This window comes from Haliaeetus leucocephalus, unplaced genomic scaffold, assembly GCF_000737465.1.
Source record: "Haliaeetus leucocephalus isolate CR32 unplaced genomic scaffold, Haliaeetus_leucocephalus-4.0 Scaffold1, whole genome shotgun sequence".
In the NCBI taxonomy this organism is placed as follows: domain Eukaryota; kingdom Metazoa; phylum Chordata; class Aves; order Accipitriformes; family Accipitridae; genus Haliaeetus; species Haliaeetus leucocephalus.
In genome coordinates, this window is record NW_010972437.1 from 2,949,214 (window position 1) to 2,968,107 (window position 18,894).

The 18,894-nt window shown below is 38.4% G+C and overlaps 1 protein-coding gene across 10 annotated transcripts in view; it reads right to left on the bottom strand.

The window, feature by feature from the left end:
* Nucleotides 1–2: 2 nt before the first annotated feature.
* Nucleotides 3–18,894, bottom strand: part of GTF3C3 (general transcription factor IIIC, polypeptide 3, 102kDa) — a 25,564-nt gene continuing 6,672 nt past the window's right edge. The window contains exons 7-20 of one of the 10 annotated variants that reach the window (XM_010564090.1): nt 18,502–18,649; nt 16,683–16,755; nt 15,041–15,127; nt 13,885–13,988; nt 13,100–13,271; nt 12,435–12,637; nt 11,716–11,817; nt 10,672–10,807; nt 9,775–10,012; nt 9,217–9,407; nt 8,421–8,545; nt 5,537–5,689; nt 4,471–4,597; nt 2,827–2,851 (exon numbers count right to left, since the gene is read on the bottom strand). In XM_010564090.1, the coding sequence (XP_010562392.1) occupies nt 4,475–4,597; nt 5,537–5,689; nt 8,421–8,545; nt 9,217–9,407; nt 9,775–10,012; nt 10,672–10,807; nt 11,716–11,817; nt 12,435–12,637; nt 13,100–13,271; nt 13,885–13,988; nt 15,041–15,127; nt 16,683–16,755; nt 18,502–18,649 (1,855 nt within the window). In that variant the 3' untranslated portion in view covers nt 2,827–2,851; nt 4,471–4,474. Of the gene's footprint in view, nt 4,598–5,536; nt 5,690–8,420; nt 8,546–9,216; nt 9,408–9,774; nt 10,065–10,671; nt 10,808–11,715; nt 11,818–12,434; nt 12,638–13,069; nt 13,297–13,884; nt 13,989–15,040; nt 15,128–16,682; nt 16,756–18,501; nt 18,650–18,894 lie in introns of those variants that run through there. The other 9 variants (XR_774149.1, XM_010564100.1, XR_774150.1 and 6 more) reach the window with 9 other exon arrangements.

The window sequence follows — 18,894 nt, forward strand, 5'->3', positions numbered from 1 at the left end:
AGGGAGAGCTTCGCTTGCTGCCAGGACACTACCTGCTAGTACCCAGGTGCTGGAAGGATCGGGAACTTTACTTGATCTGATATAGTTAGATAGGTCTGTATCGCTAAGAAGGTCTTGCAAATTAAAGGTGCTCATGGGGCACCCATATATAGGGGACACAGGAATGCTTGTTTAAATCATAAACTCTGATTTGAATTAACTAATACCTCTCACCTTGTCTTTTTGACTCAGGTGCTTTGCATTGTGAGATTAGTATTTACAAAACTACTATTTATAGCAAAACAATTATTCTTTATCATTACTGTAAACTATATGCTGTTGATATGCTGCATCTTTGCTTTTGTCACTTTTCTTTTACCAGCTTTAGGCTAAGGCCTGGCAGGTGCTATCAAAACAAATCTCAGACTGATTTGCAGAGGGTTCAGGTGAATTACTGAAGACTGAGTCATATGTCTGTGGCTCAATGCTGACGTGACTGGGACAGGGAGGAACTTGCAGGACTGGCTGCTTCTAATGGCTGATGATACCTGGGTCATGAGAGAATATCAGCCTTGGGCTATTTTAGGAGTATATAAGGAATTCATGAAGTATGTGATGTTATACCACACATCATCTTACCTTCATAAGAATTAGTGGAATGTGTTCAATGTGTTCTACTGTGGAACAACACACTGGGGAAAGAGTAGTTGAAGCAGATGACTTACAGTATGTTGAAGATGATTGTAACATGGACAGTTTCATGCTTGTTCAACTAAGGATCAGCTCATCTTTGTCATGGCTTACTCTTCCATGTGGTATCAATACAACCTAGCTTCAGTACATGTGTTGTTGCACTTTAATCTGCTTCAACAGAGCTGTTTGCAAACTCCTCTGTGATCAATGGTATCTATACATGCTATTTGCAATACTTGTTTAGTTTAGTGGGGAGGGAAGTCCTGCATACCTCTGGAGCCTAGGCGCAGCCTGAGGACACACTGGAATTAGCTCATTCTGCTCCTCCAGAAATTTGGTCCTCAACTATAACTTACATACTAGGACTCTGGACTAATCCATGGTGACCTAAGCCTCTCCTTGAAGCAAATGGCTATTCTAAGGAACAAGGGGTGGCTAAACACACTATTAAAGCTAATGCACACCTGAGTTTAATAATTAAATTGTGCTGCTTAAAAGCAGGCCTATACAATATGGCTTTAGGTTTGTCCCAGTCAAGCTGGTTCCTTCAGAAATCGACTGGCATCTATGCCACACCTGCTCGGTAAAGCTGCTTGGGTGGCTTAGCATAACCTGTGCCTCTCTGCCTCCACAGTGCCCTCAGGCACACAGCAGTCAAAACTGTAATCTAGTTTTGCTTGCTATGAACTCTGTAGAGTAATCACAGCTGAAAAACAGTCGTCTCAAATAGCACTTACCCTTTAACACTTTTGTTTAGATTGAATGCTTAAGTAGGTTGCCTAACAAGGGACAAATGATTGTGACCTTTGCCTGTGCAAAAGGACAAAGCATATGGCAGCTGCATTTGTATGAACTGCATGTTGGCAGGGCAACAGCACCAATCACCCCTCTGTTTTCCCTCTGCGGGAGTTGTTTTACCAACATACACTATACCGCAAGGGCTGGTTCTTCACCCCTTCCTTGTTCCAGAATCCCCTGCTCTCTCTAGGGCCATGCATCTGCAGTTACTTTGTATATTGAAATGCAGGCTCTGATTATATGGCTGCAGCCATTAAACTTGGTACTTTTGTTTGCGTAGTGACAGTCTAGTCCAGGTTCAACAAATCCTGTTGCTTCTTCTAAGCCTGTTTGGGGTTTAGGGTGGAAAGCAGTAAGATACATGGTGTAATTGTGAAGGGATTACTGCCTGCCAGTACCTTTTAACTTTAGCACTACGTTAACTTTTGGCTATACCTGTTTCAGTCAAGTGATGCAGCTCAGTGGGTCACATGCAGAATGAAAAAGCTGGTCCAGATGTCCAGGATGTGTTTTGCATTGGTTTTTACTTCAGAGTTGCTCTAGTCTGATCCTGCTGAGTGAATGCTCACTAGCAAGTGCAACACTTCTGGAAGCCATCTTCTAATTGCTTTCATTTGAAAGGAAACTAGTTTGTCTGCTCAGAGCCTGCTCTGCAATGTGAACCACAGCATGGTGAGTGGCAGCTCACCCATGTGAAACATCACAAGTACACACTAGACAAGGACTTTTTATTTTCTTTAAACACAGTCATTTCAATAAAGTTGTATTAACCTAACACTGCTGCCACCTGCAGGATCAATTATTGAGGTCCACATTGCTAGCCTTTCCCTGGGCTTGGTAGCTGCTAAGCCTCTTAGTTATAGTAATATTTGCAGCATTTAAAATGAATTTTCTAAGCAGTGAAAAGGTGGTTGTTTGTTTGGGTTTTTTCCTGTCAGTCTGGCCTTCAGCAAATGTGGATGGCAAACTGCTTTCTACACATGTCAATGGTGGTATCATGTAAGAACAACTGTAAAGGTATGATTCAGTTTTTAAGACAAATCAGTAGATGCTTTTATAAGCAGTCTTTTAAGTATGGCTTGAGTTAGTGTTTTATATAAAATAGCTCTTTCTTCAGCAATAAACAGCTATAAAAATTATCATGGTTAAACCAAGTAGTTTGACAATATATGTAGTGTGTTTGAAACTGTTACCAGTTCTGTTAAGGTACAAGCAATAGGATTCTGAGTATTTCAGACTCAGTTTTGGAAAAGAATAATGCACAGAGAATCTGTGTACTGGATCTCTGGCTTCTGTTTTCTAAGCATTAGTTCAGTGCAGAGGGCTGTATTTCCTGGGACATGATAAAACTTTTTGCATATGAAGGGACAGGAGTCATTTGCTGCAAAAAGAAAAAAATCAATGGGGTTACAAGATGTGAAAAGGCCAATAAAGAATAAGGAAAACTTCAACAGAAGAATTTTTACCCCGGGATGACAACAGTACTATGCTTGTACATACATTGTGAGTCAGCTCCCGTTCACACAGCAAACAGTTGGCTCTCATATCAAAAACAGTGATGAGGTATGACCAAGAATGAGAAACAAAATGGAGGTAAGGGAGTCATTCTCTCCCTTACTCTGCAGCTTATGAATACCCCAGGCTAACACAACTAAAATGGTTATTTAATTTATAGTTCTGCAAGCTTAGCATGGGACTTGTATTTAGGCAGTGCTGCCAGGTACTATTTCCAAGTAAAACATGCTGTCCTTTTGCAAGTTAGTGAGACTTTCTTGGTATTTGTCTCTTACCTTTGTATTCTCACTATCTCTAGTGAAGTGGACATACAACATATTTTAATTTAACGTTGAACTTGAGATAAAATTGCCTTACCTTTAAAATTAGTCTAGGCAATTCCACCAGACTTGTTTCTTAATCTGATTGCAGTTGTGTGAAATGATTACAGAACATAAATACATATAAAAGTGGGCTGTAAGCACATAGCGGTAGTTAGCTGTGATACTTTAAGTAACGAGTGCTTGGGAGGCAACAGCATGGTTTGTTTTCTATTCAGCAAACTACCTTGCTGAAAAATATTCTTCAGCCTTATTTTTCTGTAGTGCATAACATACATATATCCATTTCTATATATACATATAACTTTATACTCTATGATAAAATATTGCATCTTGCTTCTCTTGCTGGTTTGGAAGCAGCATGCTTCCACCATCATATGCTACTGTTCAACTGTCAGAAATAATTAAAAAGCCAGACTGTTTGCAATGTATGTTAAATAACAAGGTGTATGATATTATTATATTAATTTTTGCTATAAGCTATTCAGTGGGATATATGTTTGCTGAGAAGGAGTAAACATTATCATTAACCTCAGCATTTTTACTAACAAATTCAGAAGAACAAAGGTCACACTGATTTCGGTAAAACAGAAATTGATCTCCTTCAAATAGAACAGCTGCTAGGAATATGAACTCCTAGAAAATTCTGAATACTGTAAAGATCTTGAAACACTGAGTTCTCCATCCTCTAGGGATTAGTATGAACCCATTTCTTCTATATTGTATTTTAATTCTGCACATTAAAAAACCCTCATCACCAGTGAATATGGCTTCTTGAACAACCTCACTGGTAACTAGTTGTAATATTGCACATCATTGTGAATTTTCCCCCAAAAAACCAAACAAACAACAAACCACACTGGGCTTCAGTTTTCACTGTTTGATTCTATATACAAGACAGTGTCAAATTACAGAGCAGTGCATCAAAGCAGAAGAGCCAGTAACAGACACACTTGGGCATGTCAGTGTTGTACTCGGAACAGGTGGTTTCCATCCATATGTGATACCGTTCAAACATCAGAAGTAGAAAAAGTCCATAAAGCTATATACAGCACAAGTCATGTCTCTGACCATCTATAAAAAAAACAGTACATAAATCCAGTTTCCCCAGCACTGCATAATGCAAAGGTTAATATAAAGAGTATCAATTCCACCTGCCACAAACCTCATCAAACAACTGTGTAGGTATACAACATCTTTTGAGCCATTCTAGTATTTCCGCTGCTCTGATAAATAAGTGACAAGTTAAAGGCAGTATCTCTTCTCAAGTCTGTCTGATCAGTTTCTATTCCCTGTAAAAATAATTATTAAAAAAAGTTAGCTGTATGCAAAAATAGTATAAAACTTAAAGACATGAGTAGCAACTACAATGGAATCAAATCACATATTCATGGTTTATATAGGCTTTCAGCTGTATAGAAACAAAAGAATTATTCCTTGTGCCCTCCCTCTTTAATGAGTTTCCAGATGTTGTTAATCACCAGAGTTATATAATTACATAATCAAAACATTAGCTGTAAATTAGATAGGCAGCTCATAAAACAGGAAAGTACTATCTTAATTTGTCTTTGTATGCAAAGTATTTGTTTCTACAATCAGAATGTGAATACTGCCTGTATCTGTTACATGGTCCCAGGATTGCTGCTTTGAACTCCCAGCACTGGCTAACAAACACCCATATTTATTACTTTACCAACCCTTCCCATTTTCTAAATACACTTGTAATTTTTCTACCTACCCATGCCAAAGCTAGGTAAAAAAAAAAACTTCTCTCAGAGCAGACTTGTAAATGTATAACACATCAATTAGGATGATCTAATACAGATCAATTAGAGCAAAACCATGGTTCAGACGCATGCCAGCATTCTTAAGACTGGTTCATATTGCCCTGGCATGCTGTTTTATAGCATGAGTGGGTATATAGAACTTCCAGTTATAATTTATTGCATGTAATATAAATAAAGTTCAGCTCTTATTCAGGTAAAGTTGTTTAGCAACCTACTCCAGCCTATTATTAATCCTTCAAAATTCATAAACGTTTGAAATTAACACACGCGTATATACATTACCAGGTGACAATCAGATTTGGGCTTCCAATGACAAGGAACTACAATGCAAATTAAAGGAAACTCACCTACACAGATTTTATGTACTTACTTTAACTATGGCTGAGAAGTTATTAACATCGACCTGACTTTATTCTCTGTACATAACCTAAAAAGATACAGTACCTCTAAGGTAAGAGGAGGAAGTTCAAGTACTTTTTGGTAATAGTGGATTGCCAGGTGGAGTAATCCCAGCTGGTGAAGACCACGGCCAAGGTTGTAGAAAGACTCTTGACATGGTCCACGCAGGTCCAAGTACCGGTGAAGGAAGGAGAATCCCTGTACACATACATATTAAGCATGTTTGTGACTGTTCCCTTTAAGAAGATGGCAGTAAAATATGCTGGAGAACAGGTGTTTAAATGTTCTATTTAAAATTTTGACCTATACTTCCCCACAAAACCACATGCAAGTTGAAGGCAAAAAGTAAGTCACGTTTGATTGTTGAGACCATAAAAACTGCTCTGTCAGTCTCACTGCCATTGCTAACAAAGAGGAGATCTTTTTAGTAAACTGAACACAGTTATTTAGTATAGTGACAGCACTAGCTTGCTAAATATGTAAGTATGTATGTACGTGTTTATGTACTATACACACAGATAAGATGATTGGTTCATATTTGGAAGAGCTGACCACCTTAGAAAACATGCAGCCAAAGGACAGGCTAGAGCAAGATCTTATTTTTCTTAAAAACATCTTTAAAAAGATAATCCTCCTCCACTTTTTTTTTTTTAAAGGAGAAAAAAAAAACCCAAACCTTCATTCCCCTTCCTTCACTCTTTGCCTTGGATAGTAGCAAGAAATGGTTTAATTCTACAACTTTTCAGAATTCTACAAAATTCTTAACTCCCTGAAGTACATATCAAAGTGTTATTTCTGGAACGCAAGCATCTTCTTTTCCTGATCTTGTGCTCCATATAAATGTTTACTCCAATACCAGTTACCAGGGAAATTATCAGTGTATCATTTTATAAAGTGGCCAAAAATAAATGTCACTGAATAAGGGCAAGAAAAACCCATACATCCTAAGCAATTGGTGAGAGTTCATGTCCCTTCTTGAAGCCAGCAGATGGTTTACTGCCAAGTCTCCACCAGAATCTGAAAGGAAACTCATACCCAGCAATTCCAGTGCTATGCTTTAACAAATTGAAAGTTGAAGCACCCTGTAAGTGTTGCATTTTATTTTGCTTTTAGTTTAAGATTAAAATATATGCTCATATATTTAAACTGTATGGCTAGCAGAATCACAGGTGTACATAATTTCATTGCCAACTCTAGTCTGAATACCCACTCCTCCTCTGTGGCACGCTGTGGTTCAGACAGAGGAGCAGGACGCAACAGGTACTACGTGCCTATTTGGGTGCTGATGTCCCAGAAGATGTAAAACAGGGCAATGCATAAAGCAACAGTGACCAGGCACCAGTGGAACAAACTAGTCCCATTTATACACTGGCGTGCTGTAAAGCGAGAGAAGTGATTTGTTTCTCATCTGTAGGATGTCACTGCCTACCAGCTTGGTGTGTTACCGACTCACCGTGACTCAAGGTTTGTATGATGCTATAAAGATGAATGGCATTAGACCACACCTACCTCCCATACAGAACAAAAGGAAAGACAAAGAAAGAGGCATATAGTATTATTTTTCATTAAAATGCAGTGTTTCATTTGACACTGAAGGAGCCCTGGGGGAAACTTTGGAGGGACAGATAGAAGAGGTGAATTCAGAAGGGAAAAATCAAGCACGCAACGTTTTCATCCTCTCCTGTGCATTTCATTTTGTTACCACTTTAGAATGTGATGATTCTGTTGTAAATAGAGGACTTTCCTTCTAGGGACCATGTTGGTAATCAGAGAAAATACCTCCTTCAACCTGAGGAATTAGTTCAGACACAAGCAGCTAATGATCATAATTTAGGCCACCAGTATGTCACTGTGGTTGAATTATTAATCAGCTACAACAGGAGAAAGAGAGGATGTAAAAATACCAAGTATAGTAAGCAAGAAATGAGAAGAGAGAAAGCAGGGAACTTTACCACCAGAGGATAACACAAATAGGACATTGTTCAAGTACGTTACAAAAGGAGAACATAGCAGCCCATATAAGACAGGTAGGCTGATTACAGAAAGAAGTGGATAAAAATATTAAAATTAGGCCGAAGTTTGCAAGTTCAAAATGTCTAAAGTTGGATACTGACATAATTGGTCTTGGTTTAGAGTAGCTGAGGCCCTATAGCTTTTGTCAAAATCAGTGCAAGCTACAGTTTTTCAGCAATTTCAGAAGTCATGAGAGCTCAGGATCCTCACCATATTCTGCTGACTCTGAGCTCAGTGGCCACAGGAATTAAAAGGCATTTCAGGTCAATGAAAATACCTGGTGGAGAGTAGAGGAAATTACTTTCAAGATTCTGTTTGGGAGTAATCAGCCTGCGGTTTGTAACTGGATCTGGCAGATGAAAGAAAAATGTGAATAAGGAACTCGAAAAATTGAGGGTAGCCTAAACTGGAGTTCACAAGATCTTTGTGAAGAGAGCTATAAGAGGCACCTAAAAGGGGGAAGAGAAAAGGAGAACAGGCTAAAAACCTACTTTCTAAGTCTGTAAAGTTTGCTTCAATGATGCAGTTTATGAGACATGTCTATGAAGGGCACGTGGCATAGATTCTACTCTACAGCACTTCTTCAGAGCAAGGCAGGGCAAGAATTTGGAAGAAAATCCAGACTACAGCCATCAAGACTGAAATTGGTAATATTTTCACAAACAGATGGCAGCTGCTAGCATCTATGTGAGTAATCATTGTATACACACAGCAGAACTAAAAGGAGAGGAGATTCAGATGGATATAACTATAGTTCAAAAGCATACTCATCTGTGTTCATGTTTTGCCACTTCCCTCTTTTGAAATGCCATATTAATTATGAAAAGTTATTTAAACAGAGTATGTTGTAGCCATAACTGTCTGCAAGATACAAAGCCAGGAAACACTATAGGTAAAAATAATCACAGTAACTCACCTGTACTAGAAGAGCATGCCTTTTCAACACATATTTCTGAGAAGCCATGTGGATGAAAGTCAAGCCAATACAAAGACTGTACAGAGGTTCATCTGGGTTTGCACGAAAGGCTTGCACATACTGTCCTAAAAGCAAATAACGGAATCAAAATGTTTGTTGTGAAAAGCATTCCTTAAGAATTTAAGGGTAAAAAAGAAAAGCTTCAAATTGGAAGTGTGAACTAAGGAATAGTTTAATACACCTACATCAAAATATACAGGAAAAAACATGAAAGAAAATCTTTTATTTTCAGCACCCCTTGGATTCTGAAGGAAGAATGCAGACTGTGGTGTAAAAATGTAAGCAGAAAACAATCAGACACAGAAGGCAAACATGGTCCTTGCTGGGATTTATATCCTGGAGGCCACACATCAGAAGTGTGACATTTGGAGGGCTTGACTGAAAGCAGTAGGTTTACTTCAAAGGCCTGCTTAAAACATCCAACCAACTTTATTTGCTGTTTAAATTGGTCTGTTTCTGTCCTTCTTATACCTTATTATCATTAGCCTTAATTATCTTTGCAAGTTAGTTGTATTTGCAATGTGTGCTAAACTTGAAACACGCCAGCTTAATTTTTATTAGCAAAACTCTTTAGCAATGCTTTGACTTGTGTACAAAATAATTAAAGCACCAGACTAACACTGTGAAGCCACCTATAATTTTCTGATATATGAAAAAAATTACTTTAATAAATCTTTTTCAGAAAAAAATCATTCACTTGTTACATTTGTTAATATTAGAACATTAATGATATTACCAAGAGCGTGTTTGAAACTGCCAGATACAAACGCATTATGCCCATTTAGGACACACAATGCATGATTATCAGGATTTTTCAGCATCAAGCGGAGACAAAAGCGATGGTGACGGACATCCTGAGATTGCATAGTAACTTGATTGAAGATGTTCCACAGCTGTGGTTTATTGACATTTTCCATTACCATGATTCTATAGAATGAAAAGTATATAAGAAATTACTAAATGCTATATAGTAAATACTGTACCTGCAATAAAACCTCAACAGTTTAGGGAAGATAACAAAGAAGAGACACTCAAAGAGCAGGTCAGTGACTGAGGCAAAGTTGAGAGTGAAAGACAGAACCAATGGTTCTGGCCAAATCAACCAACCTACTGCATTATGCATTTTTTTGAATCAGAGGCTATTAGAAACCTCCTTTCATTTCAATAGCCTTATCTGTTTTAGCAAAAGCCGAAAAGCATCAGCCTGCCTCCTTCAGCAATATTTTCAGCAGTATGATACAGCCTCAGTGGAAGCAGTTACAGAAGAGATCGCTCTACCTTCTCAGTACCCCACCTGATATAGTTGTACGCTTTTCTGAAGTTCTTGTCCAGAATTGCAGCAGAGAGCCCAAAGTATTCCAGCTCCTTGCGCTTTTGTCTATCATCATAAAATGAATAATATTCCAGTGAGGAATCCACTAGTAGCTCTGCCTCCTTGTACCGGGATAGGTCACACAAGGAATATATAGCCTTCAGGAGGAGGTTCCACCAGTCATCTTTTGTCAGAACACTCGTGAGAACAGCAAAAATTGCTAAAATATTGAAGTCAGTAAGTTGAGAAAACTAAAACAAGAAAGCTAAACTCTTAAAAAAAAAAAAAAAAGGTGCATATGTCAAACTGATCTTTTCAAAAACATCTCAGCATTAACAGGTAAAATAAAGACAAAATATTTACTTTTCTCAGTTTAAGTGCAGTTTGTAAAACAGTAGCAAAAAAACAGTCAAAAATTCGGGACAAATGGCAAGAAATACACACAGTTCAAGTTGTAAACATAGTACATGAATGCATTTAAGTTACTCTTTCTAATCTACCAAACAGTGCTTAAGAATGTGTAGCTTGGCTCAACCCAGTTTGGGCCAGTTAAAAAAAATCACACCACTTTCAAAACATGTATTTCTAGTATGTTCTAGATTTGCGTGTCTTATATTTGCACTGAGGAGAATGTTGGACCATATGATCTCTAGAGGTCCTTCTCAATCTGAATTACCCTGTAATCTTACTACTTTTCTCTGATTGGGGATTGTTCCTTTAAGTTATATTATCTTCATTTTTGCTGCCTTCTTTGCCCTAGAAATAAAGCAATGTTAACATGAACTGCATGGATTTAGCATGCAAAATAGTAACATTTATTTCATTTTTCAGAACTAAGGAGTTCATCTTGTTGCTTTGTTTTTAATAAACATTTGTTACCTTTCGCATCGCAATTTGCTGTCTCTTGGTCGTCATTGTCAGAAATTTTATCCCTTGACACCTTAATAAGATAGAGGTGTCTCTCTCCAGATTTGGAACTAGATATCAAACACACCTGAGCTCTGCTCATTGCTACCTAGAAACAAATTTAAGGGCAGCATTTCAGATTACATTAATACATCCTATGACAAAGGCAGCTTTATGGCCAATCCATCTTGCTCTTGTTGCATGCCAAAACAGTCTGCAACTTAGAAGTGCCACAATAAAGCAAGATCATGAGAGAGAACATTCTTAAGAGGAGCATTATCTCATGCTCCAGTGCAAACTGGGCTACGCAAAAGAAAGATACAAACTCTTTAAATTACTTAAAATACTTCTCCTGGGATTGGAACATCCATGTATATATTGAAATCAAAACTATTTGCACAGAGGCATAACAAGAACAATGCCTTTCTGTATCAGTTTCAGAAATACGTGGATGGTCAGCTATTCAACCAGTCTAAGACAACAGTAATGGCTCTGACCAGATGGATAAAATTGAGGTCTAAATATTCCCCTCCCTCACTCCCTATTTGAAAAAAAACCAAAAACCAATGAACACAAAACCACCACTACTGTATTTACTGGCTAAACAAATTCTTCTTTGGTCATTTTATCACAAGAAACTATTTAAAAAAATAATCTAAGAAATTCAAAGAAAACTGTTGAACTAGAAGCCAGTGTCAACACTTAAAGAAAGCACTATGCTGACTGCTAAAAAGGTTAAGAAGCAGCTTTAGTATTCAGTGTGTTCTATGTACACTGAGAAACAGAGAGTTGAAATCACTGTATTAAGAATTATACACACAAGTGGTCCGCTGCTCTGAACACTACAGGCAGGAACACCAGTATTATAGGCTCCCTGCAAGATTATTATCTAAGAAAATTATGAAGCAATATGCATATAAAACCCACTAGCTTTCCTTCTGAGTTTGTTTGTTGCTTGTCTTAACCCAACTCGTAGCTGTCCAATTTCTTAAAGCGTAGCTGGAAAGACTGGCTTACCTTCAACAGCATTGCCAGCATTGTAAGTAAAGTGTCTATGTAACCATACATTTTGCCTTGGGAATACAACAATGTCGAACGATGGAGGAGCAGCTTTAATTCCTAGATAACATTGAACATTATTATTCAACCTCTTGCACAGAGAGTGAGTTTATAAAACAAACAATTTTGTCTCAATACAGTACTTACTAGGATTGTAAAAGCTTCTAGAAAGCTGTAAGAATCTTAGCAGCAGCAGGTAAGGTCTCCCTAAATTGCCCTGCAGTAGTTACTGTTTAAAATTCTCAAATTTCAGAGAAATTTGGCATAACTCTTACCTACAGTGAAGGTGCTGCTGGAGAGAGGATATAGAACCTTTGCTACGCCATCAGTTACAATCAGTAGAGGCCAAACCATGTAGCTCATATGTAGCAACTGCTGATGAAGTTGATGCAAAGTGTTTGGTGTCGAGACTGGTTCTCAGTGGCCAAGAGCTTGTACATCACACAAAAGTAATCAGGTGGGACAGAGGAAATACTGATAAAATGGTCAGGGAGAAAGAGCCATAAGGACTCATCCCTGATACTCTGTAATGAATCATCTGCTGTGCTCTGAAGGCTCACTATGCTATAGGTAAGTAAGTCTCAATCCCTGGTCCTATATAGTTGACATCTTCGACTACTACCATAGTTTACCAGAGTAATATATCCTGAACTGGAAGCACAGAACACTTTACCCACCTGCTGGGCAGCATTAGCATCCTGAGCCAGTGTATCTGGATCATACATTGGTTCCAGAGCCTCCAGAGCTTTTTCAGGTCGGCCCAGCTGCTGCTGAAGTGTTGAAAGTGAGATTCTTGCATCCAGATGCAACGGAGCAAGATCAACAACTTTGGCATAGCTCTCTGCAGCACGCTCCATGTGTCCCAACGCCTTCAAGCACTCTAGGAATACCGTGAACAACACAATACGCTTCAATGGCAGAAAAAAAAAGATTCCAAAGCTTTCAACATAGTTAACGTACTTTTCAGATACTTTTTCAGTTAAAACCACGCAAAACCTGTATTATTAACGTGAAAATATTCAGAAATATGTACTGATGCATCCACAGTTTCATTTAAAGCATCATCAGTTGACACAGGATGGCATGCAGAATAGATGCTGCTTCACTTATACAAAAATAAAGTATTTTTAGCTGAAGTAAATTTCAATCTAGAAGATGAACAAGAAAACACACCATGACAGGGTTGTCATAAAAAATTCCAATTACAGTTTTGCAAATACCAATTATCATTCAACATGTGTATCTAAAATTCCTGTGATCTTAGATAAACGTCCCTGGAAATGCTCAGCATTATATTATCATCTCTCAGAACCACGTGCTCAGCAGTCCTGCTTCTTCTCACCCGCATGCCGAAGCCAGACAACAGCCAAGTTGTATCGTTCTGAACAGACAAGGGAACTCAAGAGAGGCAGTGCTGAGTTGTATTCTCCAACATCCAGAAATGCCTCTGCAACGTCCAAATACAAGTCACCCATTTCTTCTGGATTTTGTTCCACTAGAGTGGTCAAAAGAGGCTTAAAAAAAAAAGCACACAAAACACTAAAAGCACAAATAACAAACAAGAACATTTCTTTAAGGTATGGTTATTGGAAGCTTATATTTTTATGCTATGATTTTTATTCTATTTGCATTCTGAACTACACTTCCTTTACTTAAATGTTAGTTTAAAAGTGAAAAATGAAGTTCAGAATTCCTGAAAAAGCCACATTTTTCTATTCTAAACATTTCACATTCATACATTTCACATCCAATGTGTGAAACTGCCCATCAGTGAGGAGCGCTCTTTATGAAAGAACAGGCTTCAGATTTAGCAGGGCTTTAAAACAAAGTGAAGATGTGTTCCTTAGTGTTCAACAACTTTGCAGTGTAGTCCTGGGCCTGTCACAGCACACAGGCTGTGATTTAATGTGCTTTAGTAATACTTCCACTGGAGGCATAATTTATAAGGACAAAGAATAGTATTTCTGCTATTATAGGTTTGCTAGGTTTCTCTCTTGGGAGTGGGAAGGATGCAAAAAGAATCTCCACAGCTCTCTCAACGACCTCAGTCATATGAAGACAGGAAAAATTACTTGCTTTGGTAATTTGTTAGAACATCCCCCAACTTCTGAGTTGGTTTCTACTTACATTGAGCGGCTCTAGGATGTTCAAGTGAACCAAGCACACCATCAGCTTGACCGTGATGTCTATGGGAACGCCCTCAGGTATGCAGCAGCTGACCTTCTCCACAGCTGTAGGAAGATAAAGAATTTCTTTCTGAACCCATAGGCTTTAACAAGCACTTCACAAGCATCATATCCCCTCCAGGCCATGTACAGCTCCACTGAAGAAAATATATTCTCATCAACTCTAGCAAATGTTGGTGTAGGCCTAGCCTCTCCCCTTCTTTTGTATCTTTCTCGATAGTTGGCACAACTTCTTCCTGCTGTCTCTGATTCTAATAATTTCATGTGAAGTATCAAGTGCTGTCAGTCTGCATCGATTTCAACAGCAGGATCCCGTAGGATGTGCTTACAGCCTTCACCCTGTTAAGATGTGCTTGCTTCATAATGCTTTCCTTTAGCAATTTATGCATCTGCACCCTCTTCTCCTTGCTTTTTGAAGGAAATACCCTGTCTTAAGATAGTTGTTCTTATTAAGCCAAGTCCTGTGTACCAGGGATCTGGCTGTATACACTGTTAAACACAGAATGCAATCTGATGAGAATGCAAACATGAGACAAAGAAGTTACCCATGACAATGCTAGCAAATTAAAAGTTCACACAGTAAAACTCCATTACCAGATTTCCTTCATATGCAGCCATGACACCTCCTTAACTACGCTGTTTAAGTTCTCCTTCACTTTAATTCTTACACCAGTCACTCAAAGGGTGATTGCTATAACCTGAGAAAACTGTGATTTCCAACATAAGGCTTCCCTATTACCTTCTACCTCCACATCCAATTACTGCAAATCACAACAGGCAGATTAATTCATCATTCTCTGAACATCTTAAATCCCAGCCTGACAGTAACTATTCACCTGCTGATAAATCCTTACAAAATGAAAAATTTTCTTTTCAAAGTGAGAAAGCCCTGGGAGAATGCTTTTGGCTTTGGTGGCTGGCTGGTATAGGAAGTAAGTTCTGAGTAAGGAAGACAGTACACAAGAAACCTTTTCTGGATGAAGCCCTATTTCTCTGCTGTTAGAAATCTCTCCCCATTTTTATATGATTGCAACCTGGTTCCTAAGCATATAATCAGTTGATAACTTGTATGAAATAAAAAAAATTAAATTACTTACCTGCAGCATTGGATTCAGCAACTGGATGACTCTGGTCGTCAGTCACTGCCTCCTGGCTTTCCTGAGTTTCTACCACTGCCTCTGTATCTTTTAAAAAAGATTAGCAAATTACCCTATGTCGTGGTTTAACCCCAGCCAGCAACTAAGCACCACGCAGCTGCTCACTCACTCCCCCCCCATCCAGTGGGATGGGGGAGAAAATCAGGAAAAGAAGTAAAACTCCTGGGTTGAGATAAGAACGATTTAATAGAACAGAAAAGAAGGAACTAATAATGATAATGATAACACTAATAAAATGACAACAGTAGTAATAAAAGGACTGAAATGTACAAATGATGCGCAGGGCAATTGCTCACCACCCGCCGACCGACACCCAGCCAGTCCCCGAGCGGCGAATCCCTGCCCCCCCACTTCCCAGTTCCTAAACTAGATGGGACATCACATGGTATGGAATACACTGTTGGCCACTTTGGGTCAGGTGCCCTGGCTGGGCATGAGAAGCTGAAAAATCCTTGACTATAGTCTAAACACTACTGAGCAACAACTGAAAACATCAGTGTTATCAACATTCTTCACATACTGAACTCAAAACATAGCACTGTACCAGCTACTAGGAAGACAGTTAACTCTATCCCAGCTGAAACCAGGACACCCTAGTAGCACCAGCTAAGTCAAAAGTGACTTGCTTTTGAATCCATAATTGATTGGTAGCTTACTCTGAAAAGTGGACTTTTTGGTTTTTTTGAAGGACAGCAGAGCAGGAAGCAGTCAAAAAAGTTATAAAGCAACAGAGGGTGGGCAACCAAGCTCTTGGGTTGTTTATAAGCTTTGTCTTAAGAAATCGCATGCCCCAGGTAACTTGGCAACACTGTGTTATAATTCCTAGACTCATCATAGTTTTGCTTCTTATAAATCTGTTAAAAGTCTCTATCAGGACAGTTGTTCATTGATCAACTGTATTTTCACCTGGCTGAAAAAGCAAAAAGCCAACAGAAGTATTTTATACCTACATTGGGTTTGGACCAGATTGCTGAACCAACCAACCACTTTAACCATAGAACAGAGTGTCTGCTTGTGGAGTTGGCATGCTGTGATCATTCTACAGCCCAAACAGACATCTTCAGACTTAAGCAATGACTTTCACAAAGCAGGTTACTCAAAGACAACCTACTTTATTCAATCACAAGCTAATATCCCTAGATTTGTATAAACCAAAACATTTAAATGTTTAATAACACAAGTAGGGTTTATGAAGAATATTAGTCTCAGGTCAAAGGTTGGTATTCTCGAGTATAGGTGCCACTAAGCTTATCTAATTTTTTTTTCAGAAGCTATTTAGCTGGCAGAAATAACTGGTCTGATGCAAACACTCAGAGGAATGTTTAGAACTTTAAAAGGCCTCCAGTTGCCTGGAGAGCAGTCCTTGTCCTTAATGAGTCAACAGGGCTAATTGGACATCAGAGTAACTCCTTATAGAAAGCTGAGGTCGTGCCATATAATTAATTAAAAACACTGAAAAGTTTCAAAAGAGAAAAGCCTCAACATGCATCAAAACACACCCATGAGTTCAAAAGGTAACAGAAAGAAAGATGTCATATTAGATGAACAGCAGGGTCATACTAACCGCTTGTTAGCTACTTACCTTTTTTCTCCTTGGTTGGACTTTTTTCTGATACTTTCTTTTCAAGTACAATTCCTGCAAAATCTGTAATAACCTGAAACAGATGAGTAACTGGGATCATTTTAAAGATTTAAAGGATATATGGAGTAACTAGCCCACATAGCAGTTGTTTTAGACATCACAAAACTTATCAGAAGAAAAGCTGCATTCACTTCATATGGGGTTAGTTGACTAGCATTGAGTTTGATCACCTTATGTCTTTGTCCACTATTTTTGGACTACTTAGATGATCCAATCAGCATCTCTTTAGCAAACACAACAGTTACTTTCATCACAACTTGAAAAGTTTTTAACCTTTATATCTTCTCTTAATGCCTTTTGGAAGACTGAAAAAGAAAGCAAAGCACCAGGTAAACAGCTAAGCTCTCCACAGATCTTTCTAAATTGCTCCAAGGATCCCTCAGCCTAACACATTGCAAGGAAACCATATGGTTTGTCTCAGTTAAAAGAAATAATTAAATAAAATTCACAGCTACATCCAGACATTTTACAACAGCCCTGGTCATACACATCATGACCTCAATAAAACTAGTATAATTCAGTAGAACAACTAGAAATAGAAACCAAAGACAGACAATTCAAGACATTCACTTGCCAATGGGGATCTGCAAGGGGGGAAATGCACAAGTGTAAAGGACCATCGGTCTAAGACCCAATGCAGTTTGGTATTTTGTTCGTGAATTGAAAAGTAAATATTTAAGTCATTACTGTTGCCAAAACAAGACTGATAAACACAGAGTACATGGCCCTTAGAGGAACATACCAGATAATTGTGTTATGATAGTTATTTTTTAAAGGCTTGATTTACCAGCTCAAATACAGTTTCAGCTGCTGAGGAACAAGGAACACCATCACAGGAATAGACCCGAGGAGAACCATCATGAAGAAACAGGGGAACAGTTCTATGACTGAGTACTGTATTACTAAATCTGGCAGCTAAATACTGTGTACATAAAATTAACTGTTTGATTTTTAAAATGGGAAGAAGTACAGAGAAGGGTCAGAGGAATTGTTTGCAGGTTCATGATGCTTTGCGCTGACAGAGAGCAAGCTAAATAAAATCTTAAGGAGAAAAAAAAAAAAAGAGGTAATTCAGTATCAGCAAGTAAGAATGTTCACAAGGAGAAAGTCCCAACTAACAGTGTCTCTTCAATCTATGTTGGAAAGTGTAACAATGGCCAGATACTAAAGTCTTTCCTCTCATAGCCAGACCAAATCAACTCAGAAACCTGCCTCAAAGGTGAGGGTTAAAAACTGCTAGAACAAATTGGGAACAGATAAGCAATCTTCTCCAACTCCTGATGACTTAAGAGTCAAGATGTATTGTCTTTCTGGAATGTATGCTTGATGCTTAACGCATGAATTCTTGGTTGTAACACAAGTATGCCAGATAAAGCACCACTGTCTGCATTTGAACCATTAGACCGTTCAGTGTCACCCTCTTAACCTTCAAGTTAGAGAATGCTCTTTGCTGGTAGTACTGACAAAACCAGCTCAAAGGTCTTCTCTGGCTACTAAGATTACGGCAACTGTAGAGAGGAAGGATCCCTGAACTTTAAACCTGGAACAGCACGCAAGTCTATCAGCCCCCAACTTATTAAATCAAGCCGTTAATGTCAACGCTGATTTCCATAGGACTAATAGCAAGGAATCTGAATCTGATCAGCTCTGTCACTATAGAAACATGACCATATTTAAGCACTACAGGAATATAAACTGTCCATCCTGACTGGCAAAGAGGTGCTGAACATGATACAGAAATGCATTTAATTCTCCTTACCGCCAATGCTTTGTCATACTGTTTGGAAGAAATATATAGTTCAGCTGCAATGTTAACATCTTCCATGGAGACAAGGCTCTGGTGTTTAGCAAAGGCTTCTTCTATTATCTCAATAGCAGAGGTCACATCATTGGCTTCATAATAACTCCTATAAAACGCAGATATGAGATACTAATTAATTGAGATAACTGACAATATGTACTTTGAACACTAGCAAAAGGATTTTCGTATTTCTTTTATTTTTCCCTATTAGCAAATATTTTAATTAGCAAGACTAAGTTACAAAAAACAGTGAGAAAGGGGGTGTTTTTTCTTTCCTTACAACTGTTGACAATTTTTATCTATTTCAAATAATTACTCCCCCCCCCCCCCCCCCCACATTGCGACATATTT